The sequence below is a fragment of the Ovis canadensis genome, chromosome 4 (genome assembly GCF_042477335.2).
Source record: "Ovis canadensis isolate MfBH-ARS-UI-01 breed Bighorn chromosome 4, ARS-UI_OviCan_v2, whole genome shotgun sequence".
In the NCBI taxonomy this organism is placed as follows: Eukaryota; Metazoa; Chordata; class Mammalia; order Artiodactyla; family Bovidae; genus Ovis; species Ovis canadensis.
Genome location: NC_091248.1, coordinates 107,133,803 through 107,147,819, shown reverse-complemented (window position 1 = coordinate 107,147,819; position 14,017 = coordinate 107,133,803). Strand labels below are relative to the sequence as shown.

The 14,017-nt window shown below is 41.1% G+C and overlaps 1 protein-coding gene across 1 annotated transcript in view; it reads right to left on the bottom strand.

Annotated features, from left to right (window-relative positions):
• Positions 1-14,017, bottom strand: part of SND1 (staphylococcal nuclease and tudor domain containing 1) — a 420,634-nt gene that overhangs the window by 226,964 nt on the left and 179,653 nt on the right. Inside the window, exon 12 of the mRNA XM_069588315.1 lies at positions 8,228-8,328. Within this exon, the coding sequence (XP_069444416.1) occupies positions 8,228-8,328 (101 nt within the window). The remainder of the gene's footprint in view (positions 1-8,227; positions 8,329-14,017) is intronic.

Genomic DNA, 14,017 nt, shown 5'->3' with positions numbered 1-14,017 from the left:
TAACAACAACAACAAAAATTGTTTTGGTGTTCAGAGTGGAAAAGACAATTGAGTTCGAAGCAAAAAAAGACAGACATAGAAATATGTTGATAAAATTTCAGAAAACCAATTAATGGGAAACGGTAATAACAATTCCAAAGCCAGGGGGGAAAAAAGTTACATTTAAAGAAAGAGAAATTGGATTTCTCAAAAACACTGTTGAAGCACCAGAGCACAATGCCTTCAAAGTTTTTAGGAAAACAATTTTCAAGCTACAATTTGATAATAATACTAACAAATATGAATGTATGCAAAAATATTTAGACACTTCATTCAGAAATTTGACCACCCAACACATGAGAAAAATCAAGTTTCTTCAACAAATGAAAGGAAAGAAACACAAAAAGAATGACTTGAGATACAGTGGCAACTGCATATAAAGAAATGTATATGAAGAAGGAAATACAGACACAGAATTAATGTATTGGGTGACACTGTTACTGAGCAGATCTTTAACTAATTCAGCATTTCTCTTTGCATTTAAAGGCTGAGTTCCTTTTCTACAGGACTAATCACTCTGTGTCTTTTGTTCCAACAGTAACACTTACACAATTCTAACAGCTATGGAGATGGGAGACAGGTTTTAAATATTTATGATCAACTTACAAGCAAAGGTTAGAAGACAATTATGCTGAAAGAGGAGAGACTGGATAAGTGCTATGCTCTGTGCTTTGCTGCTCAGTCACATCCACCTCCTTGTGACCCTTTGTACTGTAGCCCACCAGGCCCCTCTGTCCATGGGACTTTTCAGGCAAGAATACTGGAGCAGGTTGCCCTTTCCTCCTCCAGGAGACCTCCCAGCCCAGGGGTTAAACCCGTGTCTCCTGTATCTCCTGTACTGTATGTGGATTTTTTATCCACTGAGCCATCGGGGAAGCCCATCTTAATAAAACCTAAAAATCAAACCTCTTTAAAGAAGTGTAACCATTATAACTTCCTAACCTTTCAGAGTGAGCAGTACAGAGATACTATGTAAAGTTACTCAGAAACAACAAGTGAACGTTATAAAGTTTACCACTGGTGAAACCCAGGTGGCGCAGTGTTAAAGAATCTGCTTGCCAATGCAGGAGATGCAAGAGATGTGTTTTCGATTCCTGTGTAGCTAAGATCCCCTGGAGTAGGAAATGGCACCCTGCTCCAGTGCTCCTGCCTGGGGAAATCCATGGACAGAGGAGTCTGGCAGGCTACGGTCCACAGGGTTGCAAAGAGACACACACGGCTAAGCACACCCACACAAAACAAATATAAGACAACTAGGGGTGAAAGGGTAGAAATTACAGTGCAAATACTAAACCAAAGTAAGAATAGCTTAAAACTGAAAATTTTAAAATCTAGTAGTGTTAATTTATAGAGGTATAAGGATTTATAGGTTTTAAGGATAACCATCCACAAAAGTGAGAAGCAGACTCTGTTAGGAAGTTAGCATTGGGTCCTTCCTCTGCCAGGTGAGGCAGGAATAAGACAAGCAGGTCTTCAGGAGCATGGAGAGAGAGGGGAGTCATAACCAACTGCCAGACTCGCAGAGGCCCATCGGCGCCGAATGAGTCAGGAACGGTGATGTGACGGGAAAAAGGGCAAAGCGCCTCCAACGGGGAGTTGCTTGAGCATTTCATTTTGTCTACTGACAGGTTCAGTTATCGGCTCAACTAAAAATAAAGATATAAGAGGGATTATCTTTCATTTTAACCTGTTTCTGAGTGGTAAATTCGCTGAAAGTCCCAGGCAAGACCTGAATAGAGAAGTGCCCTTTCAGGTATTGTTTATATAAAGTCACTTGTGTTTCTTAAAGTCAAAATCCAGCCAAGCAAGATTCTAGGGGGCAGCAAAGTCAGTGAATATCCTTAAGGACTCTTGTTGTCTCACCCACCAGAGGCAAGAAGAGTCCCAAGAATGAAGCGTAGCCAGGAAGACTTAGCAGAGGGAAACACTCACGGCTATATTGCTAGTGCCTGACACACAGTAGGTGCTCAGCAAATATTTGACGAATAACTGATAAATTTACTGTTCACAGCAGACAGGAGCAGCAACTCCTCTCTTGCCTGGGACCAGACCCTCGCTGAGCTATTTTTAGGGCCCACAGAAATGGACAGCATTCTTCCTTTTTCCAAACAGGGCCTTTAACTCATGATTTTGACACCTTTATCCATCTCTCTAAGCACTCCAGACAGAATGTTCCTCCCTGAGGATAAGCTCCTCTTATTTGGAGAAAAGCCTCATTTTCTCCCATGGTATACTTTGGAAACTCCATGGTATACTTTGTGAAACCAATGAGGGAGTTTCCTAAAGATCCGCTCAGGAAATACTGTCACCCAGTACTTGATATTCTACAACTGATGTTGAGGGGGAAAAAAGTGAAAGAACACACATTGCTCAGCAAAGGATTTGGCTGATTTATAAGAGCCAAGTGCTCCATTATGTAAAGCTTAATTGAACTTCCTTATAGTGATGAGGGTAATACAATAATCTGAAAGCATCAGGGCTTTAAAGCAAAAAAGAAAAAAGAAAGAAAAAAAGGCTCAGCAGCATGATAGTCCCACATATAGACGGCTACAAAATGTAAGATCCAACTAAAATTGCAGTGTTCTCCTGACTCCCACCTGAACCCTTTGCAAAAACCAAGTTCCTTCTTATGGTGCTTTATGGGGCCGTTCTCTTAAAATGATGCAGGAGACACATGAAATTATTTAACTATTCTTTCCAAAGTATTCTAAGCCAAATGACACAGATGCTTCCAGTGTCTTAAGGATGGTGAACAGGCGTAATCCCACTACTTCACATGGCAGAAGTAGCACAGTTATATAAATCAAGCAGCCTGTGAGGTTGAGAAAACAATCTAAGGTGCTCTTTTGAGAAGTGAAGGTTGGTTAAGTGTTTATGATTTAGGTGTTAGGGGGTTCAAGGGGAGGAGAAGAGGAATGTTTCTTCTGATGTCTTTCTCCTTCAAAGCAGGAAAAGATTGGAGTAGGGGAATCCACTAAAGTAGATGAACTGTAAGCAATAAATCTGTGCAGAGAAGAGGTGGCTACAACCCAGATCCTATCTCCTGGCTGAGACACTGACATTAACACTATGTTGGTTATTGAAAGAATACCTCTTCAGGATGCCGTGGGCCACCTGGTGAGGAAGAACACTAGGATAGAAATTGATTTCAGCTATATTTAGCTAAGAAAACATTAGTATGTTTTAAGACACACCAATATATTAAACTAGCTCAGACATTAGTATGTTTTAAGATTTGACTAGACAGCGAAAGCCTTACAGCTACAGAACTCAAGCCCGAAAAACTATGGGTGGTATGACACTGCTTCCTACTATGGCCGAGAAAAACTGAACTAAGATTAGAAAAGAACTATTCTAGAAGGAGAAGATCTTAACCTCATGCTCAGTGACTAACAGAACAGCTGAGGAAGTATGCCTGCAAGCTGGAACCAAAATGGAAAAAAGCAAAAGAAGTTGGATTCCTTGTAAGTAACGGTCTGATTTAAATAAACATAATAAAGGCAAACTATCTATGAAGAAGTCAAAGAGCCACAAAGGAAGTTCATAAAGATGGCTTCACATCTGCTAGATGACAGTCATTACAAAAGAGGTAACTAAGATGTCCCACAGCATCTCTGGTAGTAAGGACTCCACACGGCATTAAGCTGGACAGTAGTGCCTTTGCAGGGAGCAAAGCTCTGCAGTCAGGAGCAGAGGTTACAACAATGTTTTAAAAATCACTGTTATAAAACTCAAATCACCTCTCCAGAAACTGACTTTGTGCAGAAAATAGGCATTTTCCAACTGCTTTTATTCCACACTTCTATCTCTGCCATCTTTCACTTCTCCAAAATGGAAAAATGTTTACTGTCTATTATTGTGAAATATTTTAACATAATGAGAAGCAATGGGGCAATACCTCAGTGACACTGTACCTACTGGATACATGACAATTTTCCATGGATGGTGGATGGGGTGGTGGTAGTAATTATGAGTGTATAGGTGTGAAGGTAGTAATTATGAGTGTGTAGGTGTGAAGCTGGATCCCAACTTAGTTTTTTAGGTGCCCCTTTATAAATGTGAACAAAAATTTTTTTTACTTTTTTTTTTTTTGAAACGTGATGTGTGAGAAGACATGGTCAATCAGCTAATAGATACTATGAATCTGCCAAATTGGAGCTCAAAGTAATTGTGAAGTCCAGCACAAGTAAAGGTCACCCCACAAAACTTGCTCTTCATGAAGGCTCTGGCAATAACGGAAGAATGAGATTTTAATCACTGAAGCTAATTACATAGAAGACTAAATCACAAGAAGAGTTATTTAAGTGTCTTAAATACAATAAAAAGTAATTAACAGGAAGCGCCATCTTGACAGCTTCCTGTCACAGTCCAGGCCTAAAAGGATCAGCTAATTCCCAACGTGGGAGCCAGAGAATGAGAAACAACTCAAAGTTTGATCTTTTAATTTTTTATTTAAACTGCTTTGATTAAAAGGTAACAACTCTCACCAACTTGAGTGAAGTTAATCAAGAAAAAAAAAGTAACCTATTAGAGGAACCATGAACCTCATTTTCATTCGTTCCCTAGACGGCAAGAGAGAGGGCGTTGAAGACTGTTTCACGAGAGGGGCCTCCCAAAGGCCATGCAGCTCGATGCCGCTCCACACAGCAAAAGAAAGCATGGGAGGACTGACAGAACCCTACCGAAGACAGGGCCAGCTCACACACTTGGGCATGTGAAATCCACTGAAAAATATCTCCTTTGAAATAACCCCCAAAGAGGCCATCTCATCTGCCTCTTCTTTCTCCTTCCCTGGAATGAGCAGTTTGAGAAAAGCTCCTGGAGAATCAGAGATTCACAGCTGATCCCGTGACTAAAGGGAAAGCCTCTAGACACTACAAAGGCCAATATGAAGGGGTATGAGCCTACAGGTAATGACAGACGTAGCGCTGATCTTTTCTTAATTCTACCGCATCTCTAAACATTGAATAAAGTCTAAAGCCTGTCACAAGAGACGTGGTACATTCCTAGACAAGCTCTCCCAGCAACCTTTGCTTAACTGACCCGCACATTCAACAACCTCCTCAAAACCCACAGGCTGACACCAGTTAGTAACTGAGGACTGCTCGAACACACCTGTGCACTTCTGTCCCTGGATTTATACTGGTCATTTTTATTATGTATTTCACTGAATGTTGACATATGAGTACAGAAAGAACGAGCCTTTATAAAAACAAGCCGTTGCAAAAGGTTTAGTAAGAGGCATGGCTTTTAAATGGCCATAAAATGTGCAAAAATTAGAGCAGGAAAAGCATACCAGAAGAGGGAGATGTGAATCACAAGGATCTAGGGCTCCGTAAGGAGTATTGTAAAGTCAACATTCCATAGAAGATGTTATTTAATCCACCAGGATATCGTACATCAAAGATCTGGAGATGTAAGTACATTTTTATGTTAAAAATGGAATTAAAACTTTTGGGATAAAAAGAATAAATCCTCTGCTCTAGACAATGTTTTCAAATAACTATTAAAATCAGGAAGCATTTGATATAATTCTGAATCTAAGCTGAGTATTTGGATATTGGTATCATTCATATCTCAACTTTCCTACAGTAGTATTGGAATGATTTAAGCAGAGAAAGTTGAGGGAAAAATTAAAACAAAAGGCCACAGGAAAATAAAGAAAAGCCTTGAGGAAGACCCAAACATCAGAAGCATGCTATCAGAAACATTTTCTAGAGGCACCCTATCTTTGGCATGGGCTTCCCTGGTAGCTCAGATGGTAATGAATCTGCCTGCAATGTGGGAGACCTGGGTTCGATTCCTGGGTTGGGCAGATCCCCTGGAGGAGCGCATGTATTCTTGCCTGGAGAATCCCTATGGACAGAAGAGCCTGGTGGGCTACAGTCCACGGGTTCGCAAGAGTCAGAAACGACTGAGCGACTAAGCACAGCACATTTTTGGCACAGACTTTCCAATAACCAAATAAACAGGAAAAACTGCATCGGATACAAGTTTTTTAATGTATATATTTAGCAGATTAAAGCCAACTTGTAGCTCAGAAGAAACAGCTGTCCCAGGTATGAGACATCTAAACACTCCCTATTTTATTTCATAAAGGACACTGCAATATAGTAAACAAATAACTCACAAATTTATTGAACTCCTATGAACTGCTGAACACTGAGACTACAGCAGGGAATAAAACAGACGATAATCTCTATCTTCAGGGAGCTCACTTCTAGTGAAGCTAGGTCTTAATGATATTAGGCTATCCTCACATTTCTCCCAATTACTGCCCAGGAATTTACTCAAGACAGTCTAGTTTAGTAGAAACAAATCCATGAGCAAACTCAGTATATTTAACTCATTATGTTAAAAATGGAATTGAAACATTTGGGATAAAAACATAAATCCTCTGTTCTAGCCAATGTTATCAAAAAACTATTAAAATCAGGAGACTTTCAATATAATTTTAAAATCTAAGTTGAGTATTTGGATATTGGCATTATTCATACCTCAACTTTCCTACAGTAGTATTCGGAATGCCCTGGATAGCAGGGCACCCCAGGTACCCTGCCAGGCTGGTCTAATTCGAGGTAAGGACTTTGGTAAATCAAATACCATCTTAGGACAACAGGGAGAGAGAAAGGTCAAGGTTAACTCCCTACAAGAACACTTTCAGAATATCTAATTTTAAGCAGCATAAATTTTGACAATATACCTCAGTGGTAACCAAAAAAAAAATCCCTCCACTCTAATGGGCCATTAGATAAGCATGAAGAGAAACCATCTGCCAAAAAGATGTGCATTTTGACAGCAGTGGTCTTGTCTTTACCAGAGGTAGATAGAAGAAGCAATTACTGGAGAGGACTCCTTGTCTGTGGCAGCAAAAATCTTAAATTTGTCTAGGGGAACACTCACTTTTCGGCTCTCCACAGGAGGAAAGCATGTACTGAGCTCCTAAGAACTGGTGACAAATTGGTAATAATCATTACTGCAAATTAGACAGATAGAAGAATGAGCAAAATGTTTCCCAGTTTTCCCCATTCTGAAAACATTATCTAATCTCTCAAGAACCTGCTTCTAAAAATAACCCAACGCCTGTGAAGGTGTTAAGATAATGACATCAAAATCCTATATTCAGTTCCTCTTGGCAAAAGTGAAGCCCCTGATTGCTGTGCTAACATCAACAACATTGATAGGTATAGGAGCAGTAACAGCACCTAAAAATACTTATTTCTAAAAGCGACAACAGGAAGCGGGGGGCAGGGCGGGGGTGGGTGGGGGAGAGAGGCGGGCCGGCAGTGTGGTGTTTGGAACGAGCACAGGAGAAGCTCCTGTGTGGTAGGAGACCTTCTGGAAAGCACATTAGCTACCATATCCTTCCTGTCAGAGACAGGCTATAGCTTAGAGAAAGGTGTTTCTCCCAATGGGCTCCACTGTACTCGCAGTAAGACAATCCCTGTTTTAATGAGAAACCTATTCTTTTCTTCCCTTCCACCATGCCCCCTTTTAAAACAAAAGCAAAATACCAGTTTGGTAACAAACACCATTTAAGACTGTTAAATAGAGAAGGAGACAATTAGCATGCGGGTATATTTTACGCAGAGTAAGAATTGCTACTGGGGACTGACTGATTGTTTTAATATTTACTGTGGAAGCATGGCCCAGCGGGCTTCCTCCTGCCCCCATCAGATACCTCCTTGGAAGGCTGCTCGTCAACCAAGCTCCCAGGAGACTCTGGAACGTAACCAGGGTACAGCCGGTGGAACACAAGATGAAGACCCTGTCATCTACTGATTACATATGTCTATTCAAAGAAAATGTCCAATTAACCTCTCTTCTTTTTCTGGACTACAATTAAACTTCCTAAACTAATACACAGAGAATCTTTCTAATTTTGCATAGTACCTAAGGGCCTGATTGACACTCAATAAATGGCATTATTAATAGTAATAATGAATGCTACATAGTGCCAAGGACACAGAGCCCAATAAATCTTAAATAATGACAATAATGAAAATATATGATTAACTAATGAGCAATTGTGAAGTACGCTGCAAACAAAGTGCTACACAGGCATATAACAATCACAAGCCACTGTGTTAAGAGTGACACAAAGCAAATTGGGGTGAAAGGGAGGAGAGACATGAATGAGAAGAGAACTCCCAGCCATGGCCAAGTTGCTACCAGCCAGAACACTCACATTCCTCCAATGGTGACGGTGGCACAGGTACGCTCTGAAAAGGCAGGCACCGTATCTGTGGCTGGGCTGGCTGGTCTAATGTAGTCCACAGTCACATTGACCTGAAAATAAGAAATCAAGGTAATTAAGGTTGAGGATTTGCAACACAGCTCACTAGCAGCCCCGTGTGCACAGCTCACTCATGGTATGACTTTGTGGGTCTAAGATTTTTAAAAAACAACTGCAAGCTGAACCACACACTGGGAGAAAACACCTCCAAAAGCCATCTTGGATAAAGGACTATAGTATCCAAAATATAGGAAGAACTCTTAAACCTCCACGGTAAGAAAGTCAAAATCCCAATGTTGTAATGGGTAAAAGACTTGGATATCTTATCAAAGAAGACATACAGATGATAAGCATATGAAAATATGCCCCACATGTGTAATTGGGGAAATGCAAACTAAGACAACTATTAACACGTCGATTAGAATAGCCAAAATTCAAAACACTGACAACAAATGGAGGTGAGGGTATGGAACAAATGGAATTCTCGTTCACCATTACTGGGAATACAAAACAGTGCAGCCACTCTGAGCAATGGTTTTGTATAGAACAAACTTTTACCATATGTTCTACCAGTTAAAAACTTAGGTCCACACAAAAACTTGCACTTGGATGTTTCTGGCAGCTTTAAACATAAATGCCCAAACTTGAAAGCAACCAATATGTTCTTCAGTAAGTGAGTAAAGAAACTGTGGTTCATGAACACAACTGAATACTATTCAGCACTTAAAAAGAATGAGCTGTCAAGCCATGAAGAGACATGGAGCAATCTGAAACACACACTGCTAAGAGAAAAATGCCCATCGAACAGCTATCTATTGTATGATTCCAACTGTGACGTTCTGGAAAATGCAAAAATGTGGGAGACAGTAAAAAGATCAGTGACTGCCAGGGGTTAGGATGAGACAGGATGAACAGATGAGGGGGCAGGATTTTGACAGCAGTGAAGCTATTCTGGATCATACTGTAATGATGGATACATGTCATTACACATTTGTCAAAATCTGTACAATGCAGAACACCAAGAGTGAACCCGAGTAAATGATGGACTATGGATGATGGTGAGTCCAGGCAGGCTCACCAGTTATAACCAATACACCACTCTGGAGGGGGACTACTGATAACATAGGAGGAAGTACATGGCCGGGGCCTGTGGGGGTGGGTGGGCGCATGGAAATTCTCTTTATTTCTGCTCAATTCTACTTTGAGTCTAAAAGATGCTGTAGAACCTAAAAGATGACTGATGTCAAGAGAGAAGGACAGATGGCTGAACCTTTAGGGTCCTACATAAACTTCAGTTGACAGAGAAGAAATCTGGAATATTCTTGGAGGATTCCTAGACATTTTGGTAAAGTAGCTCTCTAACCTTTCCAGACTGCTTTGAAAATCTGTTTAAAAATATGAAATGCCTCAACAGAATAGCTACATGTAGTTTCAGTCTGCCATAGTTCTCAAGGCCCAAGTTAAGAACTATCAAGAAGAATCCAAACAACACAGCTGGCTACACTGAATACCAATAGGGGTGGACTTGGGAAATTTGGGAGGTGAGGCGGGAGGAGGATGGACTGGAGCAGAAGAACCTTTAATACTGGGCTAATCCTAGTATATACAAAACATAGGGACACAAACACGTCAAGCAGTGCTTTTTCTTTATGAAACCTTTCAAGATGACCATGTTTGTGTGTCAAAACAAAGTGGCGTGCTGTGTCCATCAGGAAACATACAGAGCCTGCATTACAGCCTTAAGGCATATACTTGACTTTGGTCATGGCCAAGCTTATATACCTGTACTGAGAAGTCAAGCACCCTGAGGCCATCCTCACAGTCTGAAAGTCCAGAATCACCTTTCCTAAAAACCACTTTGGTTCTCACTGAGCTACTTGAAGACAGTGCGATGTATGAGCATCAACCACACTGCTGGTGAGCACCACCAAAATCCCTTCAATCTGCCTGCTCCTCAAAAATCCATTTTAAAAATGAATATGGAAATTTTCAGAAGAACAGCTGCCTCCAAATTCTGACTGTCAGATCACTCACTCTACCTAATCACGTTTTAAAAGCAACAAGAAGCCCTATCAGTGAGAAAGCCAATTAAGGGCTGAAGGCAAGGCAAATCTTTCTCATGAGAAGTACTGTCATAATACAACAACTCAGAAGAAATCATAAAGAGGACTCCTTAGGTCAGATGTCCACACTGACATTACTGCTCAGCCTTATCACTTTGTCCAAGCTAAGGAGATAGATAAATGTGAGGAATGTGAACAGACAGGGAGTCGGGGTGGGGGCAAGGCTGAAAAACTACCATCGTCAACAAAGAGGTTTTCGGAGTTGCCCCACATGCAGCTGATCAGAGTTGTTAGAGCCCAGAGGGCAAGGAATGGGCGGTCTACATACACAGAAGCACAGCTGACTCCAATCTCTGGGAGGGAGAGAGTCCTCTGCATGCTATTTATTCTGACCAACCCCTCTGGCAACTCTCCTCTGGCAAGGGCGGATAATAACCTCTGGGAGAAGGAAAAGGCTGGATACCTGTTGAAGTTATGGCAAAAATCACACAGGAAATTAGCACTGAACAGGAGCTAAACCTCAAGAGCACCCACTCAGGAGTACATGAAGTAACTCAGGGCCCAGTAGGGTACCAACAGTGGGTATGGTCCAATTTGGGGCATTCAGGGGGCAAGTCAAAAAGTATGTAGAGATGTTCACCTATTTTTGTGTTTTCACCCAATCCATCTAGTAACAAGCTCAAGTCCTCAGTTTCACTACCAGGGGGAAAAAATAATTCATCCTGCTTAAAAATAAACTCAGTGAATCTCAAGGTTACCTTGCATCTGCCAATGACAGGCCTCCTCCTCAGGAGATGGCAGTGGGCAGTGGCTCATCAGCGCAAGCACATGGCACACAGTAACATCAGCGCTCTCCCAGAAATCATGCTAATTCACCAGGAAGGCTACGTGAGTAGCGGTGGTGATGGCTGTGGTGAGGGGTGTATTGGCAATGAACAGCTCCGCATCTCATCTTCCAGGCCAAAGGCATGCTATCCCCAAACTGTCTTCAAAGGAAATCAATGGAAAGACCCCACTCTCCCAAGTCTTTCATCTTCAATCACCAAAAGAACTAGTAACTACATTCTACATTCACTTGCCAATTAATTTTTTCCTCTATCTAGAGAAAGAACTGAAAGGCAGAGATTAAAGAGCTCATTGGGGGAGGTAACATTATTAAAGAAAATCTCAAATACAAATGAGGCCCTGAGAATAGCCCACAGCCAAGACGCACACCTGCAGACAGCTATGACAAACCAAGAATTAAAGTCAACCTGTAATTAGCATTTATGTCCCTCTCCTGGGGAGTCTGAGCTCTGCTCTCCTGCCTTGGAGTTTCTCATCTCCAGATACTCATCCCTGACTTGTCAATCACTTGATAAAGAGCAGTTTCAATTAAACAATGGCAGATCTTAGCAAAGTCTTCATCTGAATAATAACAACCTGAATTTTGTGCTTGTGGGTGGTTACATACGGGATGGCATGAGTTGAAAAGAAGTATTGGGTTAATGCAAACGTTTCCCTCATTTTTCCAGCAAAGATGCTCCCGGAACGTTGGGTATATGCAAGCATTTACATGTACGGACACAAGGGGAGGGCCTGGCCCTCTATACAGCAAGGACCACAAGGAGTCCACAGCTCCCCGCTGATGCCACCTGTCATTCTCTTATGAATGAGTCATACATCACCTCTCCAGGCCTCACTTTTCTCAGGCAATTCACTTGGTAAATGAGAGCACTAGACGAGAACTTTAGAGAGTCACTGAACTTGAGAATCCTAGAAGACAATTTAGCCATCACTGTGTGCTATATAGCATCACAGGGTTTATATAGTAGGAGTATATATAGTGAATAATTTTTTGATGAATCGATACATGTAATCAGGAACCCTTCCAGACATAAAATTCTGAAGGACACTAAATGAGATGGTTAGGACCACATGGTCAAGCTGTTGACCATTCTGTTCTATATACTAAAGCATGAAGGAGGGAAGAAATATTTTGAAATTGAGATAAAGCTTTAAATTAAGAAAAGTGTAATTCTGCATATTACTTTTATTTTTTTTCAAAGAAGCTCTCAGAGAAAAAGAAAGGGTAGCAGGCAATCTGATTCCTCCATGGTCCATTGTGGAATTCTCCTTGAAAACAATTTCAAAGACCCTTCAGAGAACTAAGTAAGAACTTAAAACCAAATTTGTATCCCAATCTCATATAAAGTCTGGAAACAGCTTAGTATTAACAGAAGACACTCAGGCCACACCTAAGGAATTCAATCTATGGATACTCTTCATGAAACTAATCATTCACTAGATGATGAGCAGGTATCTTCATACTTCAATACTGTCAAACCACCAAAGAACTCCATAGACTTTATGATGCTGATGATAATCGAAGATCTGTGCATAAGAGATACCTAACATTTCCAGGCCAAAGCCTGAATCTGGGCTGTTACATGAGGCTATTACTATATAATCCCATCCACTATTCCACATGGCCAATCATAAACCCACAAAGAGATGTTAAAAAAAAAAAATACCCTGCCTCACGAAAAAGGCTCTCATGGGACCTGTCATCCTCTTGATGGAAACAGAAAACACATCATCTGGGCAAGTCTGGTTAAGGCAACAGGCAGACAAAAGTAAGTAGAATAAAATATTTCAACAGCTTGGGTAAGAGTACGGGCTCTGGGAGCCACTTGGCTGCAGGTTTGAAAGTGAAAGTCCTTCAGTCATGTCTGACTCTTTGGGACGGTCCATGGAATTCTCCAGGCCAAAATACTTGAGTGGCTAGCCCTTCCCTTCTCCAGGGGATCTTCCCAACCCAGGGATTGAACCCAGGTTTCCCTCATTGCAGGTGGATTTTTTACCAGCTAAGCCACAAGGGACGACTAAGAATACTGGAGTGGGTAGTCTAGAACCTTCTCCAGGGGTTCTTCCCAACCCAGGAATTGAACTGGGGTCTCCTGTATTGCAGGCAGATTCTTTACCAACTGAGCTATCAGGAGGGTTCCAGGTTTGGTTCCCAGCAATTCTACCTCTGAACTCTGTGAACTTGGAGAAGTAACCTCACTTCTGGCTTCAGTTGAACATGGATAACTCTACCTATCTCACCATTATAAGAGAAATGCATTAATATACATGAAACATTTAGAGCAGAGCCTGACTCATAATAAGCTCTATGTGTCAGTTATTTTTAGACAAACATACTGATTTTCTTGGAGGAGAGCCTGGTACAGGGTAGGTGATAAGTGTCTGTGAGATAAATACATAAATACATGCACACGTACATATATGCATAAATAAGGCACATGTTGACTTTAAGTCATTAGGCAGAAACACTCAATTAAATACACTTTTCTCCTTAAGGAGCCACAGCAAACAAGAGTATGTACCTCATCCATATTCATCCCAACTTACAGATAAATAGGACTTATTTTAAAGAATGATACACTATTTAGTACTTATTTAGACCCTCTCCAGGTTAATCAGCAGGTACTAGTTGTGGAGATTGTATTTACCAAAGATAATTGAAGCAGAATGTGGGGAATCAACTCAACTAATAGGCTAACTAGAGGTGTTTGGGGAGGATGCTCCTTGCCTTACAAAATCAGGAAGATAACAGAGAGCAACCAAGTTGGCATCTGCTCTGGGCATAACAGGACATTAATTTAGGCATTCTTGATCTTTTCTCCCTGCTAACAAG